At 43.2% G+C, this 19,513-nt stretch overlaps 1 protein-coding gene across 3 annotated transcripts; it reads left to right on the top strand.

Annotated features, from left to right (window-relative positions):
- Positions 1–785: 785 nt before the first annotated feature.
- LOC310781259 (C-Jun-amino-terminal kinase-interacting protein 4) lies at positions 786–19,461 on the top strand. 3 transcript variants are annotated; one of them, XR_014552961.1, is made up of 28 exons: positions 786–878; positions 1,923–2,329; positions 3,086–3,280; positions 3,729–3,849; positions 4,108–4,178; positions 5,932–5,996; positions 6,963–7,020; positions 7,110–7,285; positions 7,468–7,745; positions 8,123–8,180; positions 8,452–8,604; positions 9,323–9,365; positions 9,458–9,573; positions 9,666–9,719; positions 10,630–10,767; positions 10,879–11,011; positions 12,078–12,164; positions 12,267–12,314; positions 13,130–13,271; positions 13,441–13,483; positions 13,646–13,726; positions 13,862–13,929; positions 14,039–14,187; positions 14,271–14,442; positions 16,436–16,517; positions 16,619–16,717; positions 16,863–16,952; positions 17,346–17,388. XR_014552961.1 is itself a non-coding variant. In XM_083641833.1 (28 exons), the coding sequence occupies exons 2-28, from the start codon at positions 2,228–2,230 to the stop codon at positions 17,462–17,464; spliced, it is 2,970 nt and encodes a 989-aa protein (XP_083497959.1). In that variant the 5' UTR covers positions 786–878; positions 1,923–2,227; the 3' UTR covers positions 17,465–19,461. The 3 variants fall into 3 exon arrangements, 2 of the variants coding, with proteins under 2 accessions (XP_083497959.1, XP_083497958.1); XM_083641833.1 differs by having other exon boundaries at positions 7,113–7,285; positions 16,404–16,517; positions 17,346–19,461; XM_083641832.1 differs by having other exon boundaries at positions 16,404–16,517; positions 17,346–19,461.
- The last annotated feature ends 52 nt before the right edge of the window (positions 19,462–19,513 follow it).

The raw sequence follows: 19,513 nt of genomic DNA, 5'->3' as shown, positions 1-19,513 counted from the left end.
GTGTGTGTGTGTAAGAGAGAAAGAGAGAGAGAGAGAGAGAGAGAGAGAGAGAGAGAGAGAGAGAGAGAGAGAGAGGTCATTGATATGATGTGATGTGGCGTGGTGCCTCCATCTGCTGGACGACAGGCAAACTGTATGTATTTACTCTGTCATCACATTCCTAATTGTTCCTATCCATTTCTAATAAAGAAATAAACACATTGTTCTTCCTTCATATATTAATTTTCTTTGTTACATTTCAATTCAGACCACAGTTGACTTGTCAAATCTGTTCATTTTGATCATTCAAAGCACGTTGATGTTTGATGTAATGAAGGAAGAGAGAAGAGGACTGCCCACATTCTAATCTAGTAGTTTAGAAGAGTGTGGTGACGCGAGGTTAAATCTAGCTAGGTAACGCTATGCAGCTGAGCTAGGTATAAAACATCGTATCTGCCTCCCTCGTCTATTTATGAAATTTGAAGATTGTAAGGGTTCTACTTCCTACCGTCTTTTCTTGCAGCGACATGATGTAATAAAAACGTGTTGTCAGGTATGTGAGGTATTTACACAGGTATTAGATTTGCTCAGGTCACCTGACAGCACACGGCCTGTTTAGTTAGTCACGTGTCATTATTCAAGTTTCAGGAAACTTTTTTCCTTGTCCTGAACAGAAGAACTGCCCATGCCCCGCCTTTGCTCAACGCCTATTGGTTGCAGTTGACAAAGGCAGAGCTCCGATTGGCCAGACCAAGAACGAGTCCAACCTCGTCTGAATTAAACAACACCCACTCGCTTATGTGTAATTGATATCTCTACCAAAAGAAAACGGCTGTCTGGAATTTCACCAGTTTGCCGCAATGAAATCAAACTGTGGCAGAGGGAGTGGAGCCGTTGAGGTGAGTAGTGTAAAATATCACTCGAACAGCGCCAACACGACTCTGCTTGTTTTGGCTACTTTGTAAACTTGCTCCCAAATATCTGTCAAGGTGTCCACTGTCAGTCAGGTTAACGTTACTTATTTATATCGCAAACGCCATTGCTGAAGTCTATCTGTATAAAAGGTTTGTGTGTTTGTTTGTTGTTAATCAAGAAGGCTGCAACATTGTATCGAGTTGCTGCCCCATACGTCCGACAAGTCTGTCTGCGTGCTCCCATTTGTACCTTTACAATCCTGTTGATTTCTTGTGCATGTGTGGTGTATGCTACTTTTGCTGTACAGCGGTTCTCGAGTCGAGACACACACACACACACACACACACACACACACACACACACACACACACACACACACACACACACACACACACACACACACACACACACACACACACACACACACACACACACACACACACACACAGATAAACATTGCATAATCCTAATGAGAGCGACATAAATATTTACCAGTTCAAGATCGCCTGTCTCCTTGGCCAAGGTCTTTGAAGTACAGCAGCTAAATCTATAAGCAGCAATATGAAATCTTGATTATACCCTTTCACAACAGCAGTATGCTCAGATTATTGAGATTTATTGTGGAGTGTGTGTGTGTGTGTGTGTGTGTGTGTGTGTGTGTGTGTGTGTGTGTGTGTGTGTGTGTGTGTGTGTGTGTGTGTGTGTGCGTGCGCTATAGTTATTGAGCATTGCCAGTAACTGATCTGCAGTGACTTGACTTAAAACCAATGGGAATTACATTCCAGCCTTACCAAATAGATGCATTTTTTGTATGGTGCTAATATATCCATTGTGTTGACCAGTTTATAGTGAAACCCATGCATATTCCACCAACTGTTAAGGCAACAATACGCTTCCAATTGTTAAATATGCATCATAAAGGTCTGTCCAAGCTTGAGTATTTGCATACAACAGTTGTATCTGCTCACAATCCAAATTTACATTGTGAAGATCGATATCAATAACAATGTTTTTCCTTCCTTTTTCAGAATGGACTCTAAAATACCCTGGCCTGACATCAGCTAAACCTTACTGTACAGAAATGGCTAAGGGCAGACGAGCCTATTCAATGTAGGCCCAAATGGAGCATATTGTTGTAGCAGGATGGGAGATACTGGAGATAGCAGTAGTGTTAGAAAGCTAGATTAACTCGTTGTATTAGTCAGGTAGGTATTTATAGTTATGAGGAAGACGTTTTTTCTGTTGTTAGTGAACAGCTCAGACAATTATAAGCTGTGGTGTTGATCCAGGAAGTTTTTTTTAGCAAGTAATACAGTAGATAGAAACAAACTGCATGATGGAGTGTGGTGAGAGTGTCCTGTGTGGGACAGGGGAGCTGGAGCTGGACCCTGACATTGTGAGTGAGGAGGCAGGAAAACTGTATTCGGAACTGCAGGTACATTTTCCTTTCTATATGCTTTCTATACATTTTTATCTATTGAACTTGCAGGGTTTCCCCCAGAAAGGTTGTTAGGCCTGGTGGCAAGTATCTTTGGACAGGGGCCGGCAGCGCAGTGCCGCCGGCATAGTATCTCTTGTGACGGGCCCGGCGCAGGCCAGCGACAGACTGATTATTATAGTATATACCGGTATATAATATTAAAGAAACACTCCGCCAATTTTTAACCAGCCTTGTATCATTACAAAATCAGTAGTATATCTGAAAACTGTAAACAGTTTTGCAGGCATTCATTTAGTTTGACAGTTATTGAGAGTCGATTTGAATTAACCTGTGGACCAGTGATGTAATTTGTGCATGACTGACATCACTGGTCCTGGTCCACAACTTCACTCAAATCAACTCTCAATAACTGTCAAACTAAATGAATGCCTGTTTACAGTTTTCAGATATACTACTGATTTTGTAATGATACAAAGCTTGTTGAAATTCAGCGGAGTGTTCCTGGGCGGCTGGGCCCTATAGTTTCTGTGATAACAGAATCATGGATGGAATCGTGGAGTTGAGAATTTAAAAAGGCTATGACACAGAAAATGTGGCTATAAAAAATAGTCTTAAAAATAATTAACAAAAAATCCCAGATGCTTAGGCCCATTGGGGGGTCAACTTGCTTGCATTACACTGGGAGAAACCCTGACTTGATTCCAGTAGAGTTAGTAGCTCTAACTGGCCCTCTGCTGTGCCCTCTCCCAGACAGTTGTTGAGACCCATGGTGCAGGTGTGGTGGAGTCGCTGGTCCCCATACTGGTTTGGGTCCTGGAGGGGCTGGCCAGCTGTAGAGCCCAGCTGAGCGAGAGGGAGGAGGAGGCAGAGAGAGAGAAAGCGGAGAGACAGAACCTACTGGAGAGATACCAAGCAGAGAAAGTGCTGAGGAGAGAAAGTCAAGAGGTGGGAAGTGGTGCAGCTTTGAAAGGGTTTATGTTGTGTGGGGTATGTAAAGGGTTTATGTTGTGTGGGGTATGTAAAGGGTTTATGTTGTGTGGGGTATGTAAAGGGTTTATGTTGTGTGGGGTATGTAAAGGGTTTATGTGTGTGGGGTATGTAAAGGGTTTATGTTGTGTGGGGTATGTAAAGGGTTTATGTTGTGTGGGGTATGTAAAGGGTTTATGTTGTGTGGGGTATGTAAAGGGTTTATGTTGTGTGGGGTATGTAAAGGGTTTATGTTGTGTGGGGTATGTAAAGGGTTTATGTTGTGTGGGGTATGTAAAGGGTTTATGTTGTGTGGGGTATGTAAAGGGTTTATGTTGTGTGGGGTAGCGCCATTCAAGATTTTAAGCTGTGAACACAGGTGTTGACTGTGCTCAGTGCTTTTAAAAATGGTCTTTTTCTTCTTTAGAGGTATCTAGAACTAGATGACCAAAGTGAACAGGAAAGGAGGGCCATGAAGGGAAGGGAGAAGCAGAGAGAGCGGCGAGAGAGAGAGCTTGAGAAGAAGGCGAGAGAGCAAGCCGATCAGTGTGAGTATTTGATTACTGACTGACTAACGGTACCTTCTTTCTTTTCACCCCTTCCGTCTGTCAGCCTCTCTCTTCCTGTTTCACTCCTCTCTCTTGTGCCTATCCTGAGTGGATACAGTGGGAGGCCTCCTTTGAGGAAGCAGTGCTACGATGTAGAGCGTGTTAACAGTGATACTAAATTTGATGCCAAGGCTGCAAACTCTTGTTCGCAGAGGGATGCCAATGACTCAAGCTGCATTTGTTATGTCTTTCTTGCAGTGGTGTCCTTGGAGGAGCAGAGGGCTTGTCTGGGTAGAGAAATGAGCACACTGAGGCACACTCACAACAAGGTCAGATACCACCGTTCAGTCTAAAAATGTGTCTAAAAACATATCACCGTGGTTCCCTCCTCTAGTTGACTCACACATATCACTGTGGTTCCCTCCTCTAGTTGACTCTCACATATCACCGTGGTTCCCTCCTCTAGTTGACTCTCACATATCACTGTGGTTCCCTCCTCTAGTTGACTCTCACATATCACCGTGGTTCCCTCCTCTAGTTGACTCTCACATATCACTGTGGTTCCCTCCTCTAGTTGACTCTCACATATCACCGTGGTTCCCTCCTCTAGTTGACTCTCACATATCACTGTGGTTCCCTCCTCTAGTTGACTCACACATATCACTGTGGTTCCCTCCTCTAGTTGACTCTCACATATCACTGTGGTTCCCTCCTCTAGTTGACTCTCACATATCACTGTGGTTCCCTCCTCTAGTTGACTCTCACATATCACCGTGGTTCCCTCCTCTAGTTGACTCTCACATATCACCGTGGTTCCCTCCTCTAGTTGACTCTCACATATCACCGTGGTTCCCTCCTCTAGTTGACTCTCACATATCACTGTGGTTCCCTCCTCTAGTTGACTCACACATATCACTGTGGTTCCCTCCTCTAGTTGACTCTCACATATCACTGTGGTTCCCTCCTCTAGTTGACTCTCACATATCACTGTGGTTCCCTCCTCTAGTTGACTCTCACATATCACTGTGGTTCCCTCCTCTAGTTGACTCTCACATATCACTGTGGTTCCCTCCTCTAGTTGACTCTCACATATCACCGTGGTTCCCTCCTCTAGTTGACTCTCACATATCACTGTGGTTCCCTCCTCTAGTTGACTCTCACATATCACCGTGGTTCCCTCCTCTAGTTGACTCTCACATATCACTGTGGTTCCCTCCTCTAGTTGACTCTCACACATCACTGTGGTTCCCTCCTCTAGTTGACTCTCACATATCACTGTGGTTCCCTCCTCTAGTTGACTCTCACATATCACTGTGGTTCCCTCCTCTAGTTGACTCTCACATATCACTGTGGTTCCCTCCTCTAGTTGACTCTCACATATCACCGTGGTTCCCTCCTCTAGTTGACTCTCACATATCACTGTGGTTCCCTCCTCTAGTTGACTCTCACATATCACTGTGGTTCCCTCCTCTAGTTGACTCTCACATATCACTGTGGTTCCCTCCTCTAGTTGACTCACATATCACTGTGGTTCCCTCCTCTAGTTGACTCTCACATATCACTGTGGTTCCCTCCTCTAGTTGACTCTCACATATCACTGTGGTTCCCTCCTCTAGTTGACTCTCACATATCACTGTGGTTCCCTCCTCTAGTTGACTCACACATATCACTGTGGTTCCCTCCTCTAGTTGACTCTCACATATCACTGTGGTTCCCTCCTCTAGTTGACTCTCACATATCACTGTGGTTCCCTCCTCTAGTTGACTCTCACATATCACTGTGGTTCCCTCCTCTAGTTGACTCACACATATCACTGTGGTTCCCTCCTCTAGTTGACTCACATATCACTGTGGTTCCCTCCTCTAGTTGACTCTCACATATCACTGTGGTTCCCTCCTCTAGTTGACTCTCACATATCACTGTGGTTCCCTCCTCTAGTTGACTCTCACATATCACTGTGGTTCCCTCCTCTAGTTGACTCACACATATCACTGTGGTTCCCTCCTCTAGTTGACTCACACATATCACTGTGGTTCCCTCCTCTAGTTGACTCACACATATCACTGTGGTTCCCTCCTCTAGTTGACTCTCACATATCGGGAACTGTTGGAAAAGAAAAAGGATTCTGAAAGAGATTCTCCTTTAAGGTTGATCACCCTCATCCTCCTTTTTCCGACTTTCTCTTCTCATTTTATTGTACTTTAATCAGCATAGTACAGTCATAGTACAGTCAGGTCCATCAATATTTGGACATCGACACAATTGTCATCATTTTGGCTCTGTACACCACCACAATGAATTTGAAATGAAACAATCAAGATGTGCTTTAAGTGCAGACTTTCAGCTAAACATAACTTTTGGCCCACGCATGGGCATGTATGACTGTTCATAGAACTGATTCCCTTGCATTTATTGATGATGTGACTACTGACAACAGCAGCAGGATGAATTCTGATGTGTTTCTGGCAATATTATCTGCTCATATTCCACCAAATGCTTCAGAACTCATTGGACGATTGGATGATTGTTAGTTTGTCCAATTACTTTTGGTCCCTCAAAATGTAATTTTGGTCCCTTAACATGTAATGTAATTCCTACACTGTGTTCACCTGATTTAGATGTAAATACCCTCAAATTAAAGATGGAATTCTGCAATGAAAGCACATCTTGATTGTTTAATTTCAAATCCATTGTGGTGCACAGAGCCAAACTGATGAAGATTGTGTCCAATGTCCAAATATATATGGACCTAACTGAATATACATAACAGTAAAACTGGTAATGTAAAAAAGAAGTTGAGCTCTTCAGTTAGTCGAGCCTGATTCAATGCTGTGAGTGAAAGGATTAGCTAGTCACAGAAAGCTGTCATTTTCACTTTTGAGCTTGTCTTTGCAAAAATGATATTTAGCTAAACATTTTCACATTAAAAGAACAGATGTTGGAAACTGTTTTATAAGAATCAATTATAACCAAGAGGCATCGATAATAGTGCAGCAATGCCAGGTGTTGTAAGAAAGTTCAAAATGTAAGAAAGAAGCAACAGCTAGATTGTATTTAGTCAGGATAAGGGCTCGATAAGGACTCTTCTTTATTGTCACTCTGCACGTCTTTAGGAATCATGTACATGTGAAGAGTTCAGACGTGCTTTCAGAGTGCAGTGTCAATGAGGAGGTAAGCCTATTCATGCTCTTCACACTTTTGTACATGTTCAATACGAGGTTTTGGCAGAGATGTTGCTATTGTCTCTGCTCTCTCTTCAGCAGACTGTCCCAAGACCAGATTCACATTTAGCTCCCTCCCCTTCAGAAGATCCAGCAGCCAAGGAAGGAACGGGGCTTGACATTGCAGTAAAGTCTGCCTCAGATCCAGCTTTTATCAATGACATCATAAGCTCCACCCCTGAGCTGGCACACTTTCACAGCCTCGTGGATATTAGGTAACAATCGGAAGCAGTGTCAGTTGGAGATTTTGAGTGAAAATGATCAATAAAACACATTTGTTGCCTAGTAAAAATGAACCTACAACCCGAGGTCACTTCAACACTTCCATTAACGTACTGTATGCACACACAGAGCACATTACCAAATTTACTCACTTTTCATGCTTTTTCATTTACAGCACCCCAATTAGGACAACCACAGACGAGGAATCAAGAGACGAGTCCAAGAGCAGCATGGAGGAGGAGATGAGCGAGGTGGTGACGATGGAGGGAGAGGAGGAACAGAAAGAAGAAGATGGGCAGAGAGGACAGAAGCAGGAGAGAGAGGAGGAGGAGGAGGTGGAGGAAGATGATAGTATGGAGTGGGAACTACGCAACACTGACTCTGTGTTCTCTGAACTCTCAGAGCTGAGTCGGGATTATGTGGAGACTGTTGACCATGGGGCCAGTGTCAGAGGTAAATAAATGTTAAATAAAGTAAAGTAAATAAAGTAAACACATTTATTGCCTTATGTTCCGTAAAGCTCTTCTTCCTGTTTTACACCAATGGTCCTCAACCTGGGTACGAATTTTGGGCGGCATGAGAGTGCAAATATGAAATTAAAACCCAATATATATCGTGTTGTTATAAAGGGTAAATGCTGTTCTTTTGAGAAAATAGCGCATATTATTTAGCAACTGCTAATTTCCCTCCAGGAATAATGAGCAATAATGAGAGAATGGTTTTCCCTGTAGAGACAGTTGTTCTGGGATGTGGGTGTGTGGAGTAAAGGCTGTAAATGTATATTGCTGTGTCCAAACTCTTAATGTGTGTACTTGCTTTTTCTCATGTAGGTAGTGCCGACCAGTTGGAGGAGACTCTTTCCAAGTATGAGGAACTGAAACACACCCAGTGAGTGGCGTATTTAGATATATATGACTAGAGCAGTCCGTGTGATTGCTTGAAGTATACAGGGGGTTTTCCTTGACTAGAGCAGTCCATGTGATTGCTTAATTTGCTTTGAGTATACAGGGGTTTTCCTTGCACGCTGGTTTCACCCTTCAGTACACACCAAGAAGAAGACGGAGGGGATTACAGTACTTGTTTGAACTCTCATTTACAAACTCATGTCAATGTATTCACGACCTTACTTTATAGCCCTTTTGCTGTGTCTCCCTCTCAGTGAGTTGGTGGATGCTGCCCGTAAGGCTTTGATATCTCGGGTAGAAGAGCTGACTAATGACCGCTCAGCTGTGAAACAGGAAGTGACTACTCTTCAGGGAACAGTCTCCAGACTGGAGAGCAGGGCCAAGGAGATGGAGGAGGAGACTAAGAGGTGCAGAAGATTGTTAAAAAAAAAATTTACAATGTTTATTAACATTTTTCTCATGCGGTACAAACATACATGCATATTACGCATACAGTAAACAGACAAACAAATCAAAATCACAAAGGACAACTTCTCAGACATAAGACCATCCTTTGTACATACGTATATCTTGAAAGGGTATTAAAATGAAAGGTGCTGTTGTGCATTATTTTACAAAAATGCAGGTCAGATGAACCATATTGCGAGGTTTCATCATGAAGTACTCATTCCTCCTCTTCATCTGATAGATCCATACTCTTCACAAAGGCAGTAAACGGTCCCCAAATCTTTTCAAACATATTCAATTTCCCTGTTTGTATATATGTCAGACTTTCTAAAGGTAGAGTCACGGGCATCTGTCTAACCCAACGTGTAACACTTGGTGCATTAGTCTTTTTCCAATACATTGCGATCGATCTTTTGGCGTGAAGGAGACACATTAGCCTGGGTAAAGCCAGCCTTCAACGTGACGTCACAGGCTATGCCTGTAGCGTAAGTTTCTTTGTGACTGATAGTACATAGAGGTCACGTGGAGGCTGGCTTTATCCAGGCTAGACACACATATCTATCATTGTCTGTTCTATTTGACTCATTTTAGTGTTTTCATTTTCCGTAAAAAAACCGAATGCATTAATTTGTTTATTATATATAGTAACACATATTGTGTCGATTCTGTTTTCCACAGACTTCGTAAAGAACTGGAAGCATGTCAGTCTGAAGATCCTGATGTAAGACAACACTTATATTTTCAACTATGTTACTTGTTAGTGTTCATTGTAACTGGTTCACTCCATTTTGTAACAGAAATCTTATCTTTCAGACCTCTCTACCCACATCCATGCGCCGCTTCTCTCGTTCTGAAATGGCTCGTGTGGTCATGGAGAAAAACCAATATAAGGAGCGTCTGTTTGAGCTGCAGGAGGCAGTCAGACGCACGTCAGTAACGTTTGCTACTATAATACAAGCAAAATAAAAGCATGTTTGTTTCCCTCCTGTCATTTACTTTGTTCTCTTTTCTTGTTTTATAGGGCAACAAAAGAGGAGAGGTTTACAGAGGACAAAAGGACAAGCGTTTGGAGAAAGTATGTATTCATGTTAATGCAGTCCCAATGTAGTTTGTAGGGGGGGGGCAGGGGTTGATGGGTGGTCATGAACATATTTCCTGAACCGTTTTGGATACATGAGTGCTCTAAAATAGTTACTATTTAGCTATAATGTAGTAGTGGTCTGAAGTCCAAGCATATCATAAATTTGACCATAAACCTTCCAATAAACAGACACCTACATATTAACCTGTCTCAGATATACTGTACACGACAGAATATCGTGTAATTTGGCAAAGAAACTAGCACTGATTGACATATTGTTTACATGTGCATTACAGATACAACTGCTAATGTGCCCATTCAGAAACCTCCTTTGAAATTGGAAAATTGTAATTTTTTTGAATAGGAAAAATGTAGGCTAAACCATACATCTCTCTCATACTGCATGAGAGTTGTCAGTGCTGGTGGGGATCAGTATTAATGGCAGCAGCTAGACAAGTATTTTTGCAAGAATCAAGAGAGAATCAGAGAGAGGATCATAAAATAAATGACTACCGGTACTTAATCATTTCCTGTTTCTTAGTGCCTTGTTGAAGTAAATCCAATTAAAGGGCCCAATATTTGGACATGTTATGGTAATAATATGTTATAATCACATGTTGCAGGGTGAGTATTAACTGTCTCTGTGTATAAAGGTTGTAATAATATGTTATAGTCACATGTTGCAGGGTGAGTATTAACATTCTGTGTATAAAGGTTGTAATAATATGTTAAGAGTCACGTGTTGCAGGGTGAGTATTAACTGTCTCTGTGTATAAAGGTTGTAATAATATGTTCTAGTCACATGTTGCAGGGTGAGTATTAACTGTCTCTCTGTATGAAGGTTGTAATAATATGTTATAGTCACATGTTGCAGGGTGAGTATTAACTGTCTCTGTGTATAAAGGTTCAACCGCTTGTTCGGCATGACCAAGGAACCCCTACTCCCACCTCGTGCTTCCTTTGCCCGGCCATCGTCCCCAGCACTGCCTCGGTCTCCTCTGGGCTCTCCACGACTACGGGCCGGCAGTCACACTCTGGCTGAGTAAGCTCGTGTTTCTCACTCTTCCATCATGTTCTTCTATTTGACAGCATTGTTTTTGCAGCATGATCATGGTTTTATAAAGTAGATTCATAGCAGGAACTTTCTCTTCAGATCTGCTTCTCCGGCTGCTCTCTCACCACGTGTCAGGAGGAGGGAGCTCTACAGAGAAATTCGCTCCCACATTTGGGGAACTCTGGGAAAACGGCAGATACACGGCTGGAGCACGCCAATGTCACACACACAGGTCAGAAACACACTTGTAGGCAGTGATGGGCAAGCTACTTGGAAAATGTAGTAAGCTAAGCTATCAGTTACTCTCAATTAAATATAGCTAAACTACATTGAAGCTATCCCCAGAGAAATGTAGCAAGCTAAGCTACGAGCAACATGGCAAAAGCAGCTTGCTACATCAAAGCTACTTTTTTCTCACATTGAATTAACTTCATGTAGAACAACTTTCAACGAAACAAATAGGCAGGTAAAAGAAAATATCATTTTGATTGTTTATTATATTATAAAACACACTGAAACTCTCACTGGCACAATATTCAAAAACAGACAATAAAACCTGAAAGTCTTCTTCATCACTGCCAGTGGCTCTCTCTGGCTCTGCCATCTTTCAAAGTTCGTTGCTGATGTGACTTCGCCAGCACATGACATATTTTGCCCTACCCTTAACCAATCAGTCTTCATTGCCTAAACCCAACCCAGTCAGAGGCAGAGTAGTGCCGGGTCTTGCTGCAAGAGAGGCAAGGATGCTAAAAAGCAAGGATGAAACAACACTGTCTTGTTGTCCGTCATAATGGAACTGGAAGTGCTTTATTGGCTACACAGGCACACTTGACATATGCAATGTCTCCTCCTGTTTAATCCAAACCGCAGCAGAAATCTCCACTGCGTGCTTTGCTCATGGATTTTCTCTGGCGAGTAGCTTGTAGCTTTTGCGGGAAGCTACAAGCTACTTGGGTCTATAAATAGCTTAGCTACTGAAAAAGCTACTTGGTTCAAAAGTAGTGAAGCTACCACCAAGCTACTGAGAAATGTAGTTAAGCTATGTAGCTTCACTACTTGTAGCAAGCTACTGCCCAACACTGCTTGTAGGCACACAGATATGAGGGAATGAACAGGGAACACTGGAAACAATCTGTCCGGCTTATTCTTTTGTCACCATACTTTCATTGAAGTGGCATACTCCTATTCAAATTGAACAAACTGCACATGATACTTGACAAAGAGACCCACCCAGACACATTCACATACATTCTTAACAACCATAACAATTTCCTGCTGGCTAAATGTTGTTATTGCAGGAATCCCATGAACTTGCCCCTGAGCCCAAAGATGTGCCTGTTCTAGTGCAGCTCAGACTGCTGGATCAAAGAGACTCCACAGCTAAGGTTGGATATTAACCACCGCACTATTCAGTAGGCTTTTGGATAAGGGAACCACCAGCTTGCAATCAAAACACAGTCCCTCCCTAACTTATTTTTCCTTTGCAGCTGAACTGTGCTGTTGCAGTCACAGCTGAGATCTCAGGAGAGACCACGGTAAGTCTATCATTATCCTGCTTAAATAGCTCGTCACTGCTTAAATATCTAGTCACACTGCAATCTAGCCTGGTAAACCAGCCAGTTACGTGAACTCACATTTCATTTCGTTCTACTAGACCGTCTGGCCTCCAGCCCTGGGAGGGTGTTTGCAGAAATTACAAAGTGCTCTAGCCAATCAGCGACCCACTTCGTAGTTGACATTGTAACTGGCCAATCAGGAACGCCGCTGGTAAAACAGTAATGGCTCCCTCCGTGGCTGTCCGACTCGAGCAGTAACGTCAGCGTTCGTCGAGTTTAACAGACATAAAGTGCAGTTATTGCAGAAATAGACTCCCTAACAACAATTAAGCAAGTACAGGAGTATGCAACAGCTGAGTTTCTTGGTGAAAAATGTGTTTTCGCCATTCTCTTGAGTGGATTTGGATTTGACTGGATCCAACGCTGATTGGCTGAAGGAGTTGTCTGTCAAGGCAAGTACACCTGTCCAACTCCCGCCCACTGCAAACACTGAGTGAAAACTGAAGGCCAGTGCTATCCAAACACAGCCAACACGACTCTAGAACAATGTAAATAGAAAGAAATCGCATTCTAGTCTCCAGGAATTCTTGCGCAGAGAGGGAAGAATGCAGTGGATATAATTAAATAGCCTTTATTATGATGGCATATCGAGGATATACATTTAAAAACAAGTTTTAAACCACAATCTGAGGGTGTTCCCTGGGGTTGAACAGGCCCTACGCCGGGACTACCCTGGGACAGGTTGTTTCATGCCAGTCATTTTTCCAAACTCCATATCCCTCTCTCCCTGCCAGTGTTCTGTGTGGGTGATTTCTGGCCCCGCCTCCAGCAGTGACATCACAGTGATTGATCCAGCACGGTCCAATACAGTACTGGATCAGTTCAGCCTCCCTCCCACCTCTCCCGCCCTCTGCATCTGTGCCGTGCCTCCCACGGGTCAGTGCTACAAACATCATCACCATGCAGGCAACTCACATGATGTCTTTTGTACATTTATTATCCCCAAATACCATCTAGACGTGACAATTTACTTGCAAGGCTGCACTGTTTTTTTGTTTTGTTTTTACTTTCCTGTGATCCATTCTTTTTGGCCTTGTTATTTCAGGCGACACCTCAGGAACAGTGTGGATTGGAACTCAGGAAGGAAGGTAGTGTTTGCTGAATAAGCAACTCTCTTGAATAAATAACACTGTCTTGGACACATGGTGGCAACACGATCTCTCTCTCACAGACACTCTCTCTCTCTCTCTCTCTCTCTCTCTCTCTCTCTCCCCCCCCCCTCCCCTTCTTCTCTCACCTTCACTCTCTAGTGTGCTGGTACACTCGGCCTCCACAGGCAGGAGTCGCTGTCTGCAGTCTGTTTCCCTCTCAGAGGGTGTTCATTCGCTCACGTGAGTTGTGCTGTGTCTGTGTGTGATCTGTGGGTATACGCAATGAATATAGTCTTATCATAACGTAACATGGAACTGTTCTCTTGCTTTGCTCCAAACAATGACGTACTTTCTGTTGTTGACTCAATCTCATAGGTATTCCCAGGGTCAAGTCATAGCGGGATTAGCTGATGGGACGCTGGCATTTTTCTCACACAATTCAGGTAATGACTTTCTGTTTCCTGTCTTTGCAATAATGTCTGACTTTTGTCTCAGTCACTCAGACTCATCAGTCTCCACATTTGGATTGATTTACATATCCCTAACTGACAGGTGGCTGGGATCTACAGGCATACAAGATAATGTCCCTCGGATCAACCCCTTTGCAACCCATTCGCTGTTGCCTTGCAAAAGGCGGCCGCTTGTGGGTGGGATACTGGAACCGGGTCCATGTGGTTAACACAGAAAGCCAGAAAGTTGAGGTAGAAAGGGGGCGTCTACATGTATTTGTGTCTCATTGCCAGATTGTGTTTGAATTCATGTCATTCCTCATTTCACCTTGCAGCAAACATTCTCAGTGTCTGAGCGCTGTGAGCAGCAGGTGCGTTTCCTGTGTGCTGGTGGAAGTGGTGTTTGGACGTCCTGCCGGCTTGACCCAATACTCAGGCTCTTTGATTGGTCCACGGGTCGACCGCTGCAGGAAGTTGATTTTACTCCTCTGGTCACTAAAACATTAGGTAGGTAGTCTACTGGTGACTGGTGAATGCGTGGATTATTAGGCTATTATTACAGTATTATATGATTCATCATCATCATCATCATCATCATCATCATCATCATCATTATTATTATCCTATTATCATTTTTTTGCATGATTATATTATATACCATAAGTTGCATGGCATTCACTGCACGCACGCACGCACACACACACGACACGAGGGAGACGAGATGAGAGCAGGATCATGCAGTTCTGCGTGAACGATTAGATTAATGATCGATACTCACATTTCTCAAACAAATTATTATATCAACCATGTCGGTTATAGTGTAAAAAAATATTCAGAAAAAGCTTAGACAATTTTCAGGACGATCAGCTGTTACTGGGAAACGAATCTACCAAAAGTGCATCACTCATGGAGCACAACCTCCTTCAGCAGCGCATGAGGTATGCATGCTGGCAGGGAAAACATATAGGCCTACCGCACGCAAGTCTAATTGATTATTTGAGTTAATAATAGGGGTGCACCGATCCATCGGCAAGCAATCTGTATCGGCCGATATTGACCTCAAATATGCGATCGGCGATCGGCCATTTTTTCATAAATAAAAAAAAAGCCCTATCACTAATCAGGCTTTCCAACGATATAAAATACAATGCCAATTGGTATTATTAAAGGGGAGAAATAATCAACCTAAAATAACGTTTCCAAACTTTCTTTGAGGAGTTTATATATCGGTGATCGGTGATCGGTCAATGATCGGTTGGGCAGATATTTCCCATAGGCGATCGGCAATCGGTGATCAGTGGCAAAAAACGTGATCGGTGCACCCCTAGTTAATAATAATGTAGGCTATGAAGTAATCTACTTTACTTTTCATTTAAAATTATATATAAACATAGAAAATAAAGTGCCAGAGGCCACTTGGGCAGTGTGGTGGTCTCAGGCGGACATATATAAACGGATATATAAACATATGCCTTGTGTTATTTCAGGATAGCAGTATGAATAAAGAGAAGGATTAGTGTAGACAGAAGAGTTCAATTAACATATTCTGCCCGTTTTTCCAATAGGCTACTGTTTCATGTTAATTTTGAATGATTTAACATTGGCTGTAAGGTAATTTAACTGTTGCACGCTGCGCTGTGCAGCAGTCATGGGGAGGAGGAGGTAGGGACAAGAGGAGACGAGAAGATAATTTCGCCAGTTTGCTTTGATGTGCGCAAATGATTAGATTATGCACGCTGGAACGTTAAGCAACGTGTGTACACCTCGCCCATGAGAGAAGGACCGGCAAATGACTTGACACGTTTCACACTTGAGTCACTCTGCCAGCATACCGGTCCTGTCACTACCTAGGAGGTAGTAAAAGATCAGCGATCGCGGGGGCGCGCTTGTGCCGGAAAACAATTTTCACACATGAAAGGCATAGACCACTTTCTGGTCATGTCCCGGTATAAAGCGCATGTGTGAAAACGGCTATAGTCACTTCCTAGAAGTAGCTGTACAGCTTAAATGTACTGCATAGTGTAGTTGTAATTTCCCCATTTTCACATTATGATAACAAGCACACAGTTCAGGCCCACAACACATTGAGAGGAAACAGGTTTTATCAGCCTGTGGTGTTTGTGGTTATATGTAAACAAATACCGTAACCTTTTCCTGGCTTTAACAAGCTGTTCAAGTTCCTTTTGCCTTTTGCATGTGTTCATCCTTCATGTTGAATTCACTGTCAATTGGTTCCTGGTAAATTCACAGCATTTGGCTGCAGGCTTCAATTAAAGTCAGCAAATTGGCAAAAGGTTCAGGAAGGTGGATTACAAAAAATCATGATCATACTCGGGGAAATAAAAAGTTGTTCGGTGGGCCATCCACTGTTCCAGTGTTGGCCATTGTTTAGTATTGGCTCAGTCCATGCCATCTCAATTGCATTTTTAGGTTTGTTTAGTGGCTGAGCACATCTCGCACTTTCTCAGGCTCCGCCTTCCTGACGCTCTCGCCGCTCCAGATCTCTTCTCTCAGAGTCATCTCTGGGCGCCTGTGGGTGGGCACAGGGAGCGGTGCCATCTTCTCTGTCCCCTTGTCTATAAGTGAGTTGTATGTTGCTAGTAGCATGACATACTTGAATTCTATTTTGTCAGAAATGCACTGTATGAGTCATCAGTATGTTAATGACCCCACCACTCCACAGCATCAGAGGCGGTTTCCATCCCATACTGCTCTATTGCATCAGCCCAGCTGAGTTACCATGGGCACAGACAAGCTGTCAAGTTCATCATTGTTGCACCTGGTAAGAATTATATAGAGATAACATTAGACACACAACACATAACACAAGGTGGGGGGGGGGGGGGCATTCATTAACTTAGAGATATCCTTAGGGGGGCACTTGAATGCTGTTTGTAATAATTACTTCAATGATCTCTGGCCCACAGACTGCCTGATCACCTCCTCTGGCAGCAGCACTGTTTCTACCTCTCAGCTCATCCTCAGTGGAGGAGAGGGCTACATCAACTTCCGAATCGGTGAGTCGAAGGACCGGACCATCCCGTTGGTGTCAATTGTTTAAACCTGTCCGATGCATTAGTTCAAAACTGAGTTTATGAAATGCCTAACTCAGTGGTTCCCAACCTTTTCCAACTCAGGGCCCACTTGAAAATCTCAACGCTTTTCATGGCTCACCTCCAACCCCATAAAAAATACGGAGGCCAAATAATGCATTCTCAGAGCACTTGTTATTTTCCACAGTCACTAACACAGCATCTGAAACATGTTGCAGCATTGTCAGTGTTAGTTTTCAAGGAGCTGTCCATCAGTTTTTTTTTGGCGGCCCACTCGCAATACCTCCGCAGACCACCAGAGGGCCGCAGCCCACAGGTTGGGAATCACTGGCCTAACTGATCTGCCTACTCTTCCAGGAGATGACGAAACTGACGGATTGCCAGAGTCGCCCCAAGCCACACCTCAGCGGTCTGAGCGCAGTCACATGATCATCTGGCAGAGTCCCACCCCCTCTGTGCCGAGCCCCGCCCTCTGACACGGCTCACCCTCTGCATCTGGCATTCTGGAATGAGATAAAGATGAAGCAGACATAGATGCAAGGGAAAATACTGGAAATACAGCTCTCATATAATCTAATCCACCTACTGTTCAATGTGACAACAATGAAAGCATACTCCAAAAGATATATAAGTACATCATGGCTCTGTTTCATCCTCATTTCTCTCATTCATTGTGTGCATCCATCCTTTGACAAATACCCCAGTGCATAATGCTGCCTTACTGTGTGCCTTCATCTTTGGTGCTTTCAATCTCACAACATTGGTCAGTAATTCAGCTGTTAGAGGGGTTGTTCGGAATTGTTGATGTGGGGATTGTATGAGGTGCTTTCCGACAGTCCGTGTACTACATGCAGTAGAATGCAGCCATCAGCCAGTCCCGGTTTGGAGAAATGGAGACCAGCCGCGTCAGGGAAGTAGAGGTCTCTGCTGAGTGTGAACAAGGTCACGAGCAAAAACGTAAAACGGGGGAAAATAAACAAAATGCCTCCATACTGCTTACCTGCCATAATCCAAGTCTCCACAAGCCCTGAGATGTCAAGTTGACTTGGAAATATGTCATTTACACCCTGTTTTTAGCTGAAATCTGCACTGTAGCAGGTGGTGCAGCACCCCAATGTTGTACTTCGGTGGTCTGGGGAGCGCTTTGGCGGGCCCGGGCACAGAACACTTGCGAGTGTGAAAGCCAACCGTTCCGAACTACATAGACAATAAACGGGCGACGATAAACTACAGGCATAGTTGATGATGCAAGTGCACTCTGTTCCGTTTCCGACTGCGGAAGAAATGCTGTAATGTGAAAGCTGACCAGCAGGGGTGGGGGGACAATCGTTCCTGAGTGCGGAACAGAATGGAATGAAAGCAAACAGCCTTAGGTTATGCCAGGTGAGCAGTATGGAGGCTTTTTGTTTTGTTTTTAATGTTTTTGCTCATGACCCTATTCACACTCAGCAGACAGCTACTACTACTACTTGCCTGACGCAGCCGGTCTCCATTTCTCCAAACTGGTACTGTGCTGGCTGCATTCTACTGCATGTAGTACACTGACTGTCAGCAAGTATTCTACCTTACATCAAAAAATCCAAACTATCCCATTAATCTTTTTTTGTCTCTTTTGTCCTTCTAAACTAATTGTTGATATTATTGTCCAAAGCATTAAACTAACAATGCATTCAGAGTCAACAGTCACATAACTCTTGATACCTTTTCTGCACAACTCTTTTCTCTTTCTGCATGTTGTTCTTTAAAGAACATGTGCACAGGATCTCATTTCACTCCTCCATTCCTTCAAGTTGGTACCAGGTTTTTTTGTCATATACCTTTTGATCTAAATGTTTACCTGAACAGTGTGGTTGGTCTTGAAGCTGCTACTAAGCATGCCTACTGTGAACTGCAACAGGTTAGCAGCCTTCTCTCTGCATTAAGACAGTCAAGACACTTCTTATCTCCTCACATTGCATTGAGATTGGCGAAAGTGTTTTTGATTATATGTGTGGTTTGAGCAACTCCTGCTTTGAGTATCAAGTCAAGTCCTACCCTCCCACAATGCATGTGTTGCATGCATTATAATTGCACGTAACTGCCGTTTCTATGCAAGATTTTGACTGTGTGCGAATGTGTGTTTTGAATATGTCTGATCTCCCATATTCTGAATTTAACTATTAGTGTCTTTCATTTAAATTTATTTATTTTCTTAATCAGCTTTGTTTTTGTCTTTCATTCTTTTGATGTCATGAAGTACTGAGTGTCTTAATTTGTTTGTTGTTTTCAGTCGATTACTGTATCTTGTAAAACAAGGGAGAGAAATTCTGTAAGAATTTTGAAGTGTCCTATGCAGTATTTATAAGCAATTACAAGTTTGTATCCACGTGATGTCATATCAGCCCCCCTCCCACCCCCTACTTGCACAGACAATCAGTTAAGATCGACTCAGTTATGAATCTTTTGTAAATATGATTATTTTCATTAAAACTCTATTGAATGATTAATGTAACTTTCATTCAGTCACTGCACCACACGCACAAACA

The sequence above is a fragment of the Poromitra crassiceps genome (genome assembly GCF_964638095.1).
Source record: "Poromitra crassiceps genome assembly, chromosome: 1".
Classification (NCBI taxonomy): domain Eukaryota; kingdom Metazoa; phylum Chordata; class Actinopteri; order Beryciformes; family Melamphaidae; genus Poromitra; species Poromitra crassiceps.
The sequence above is the reverse complement of the archived record's forward strand: the minus strand, read 5'-3'. Positions and strand labels throughout refer to the sequence as shown.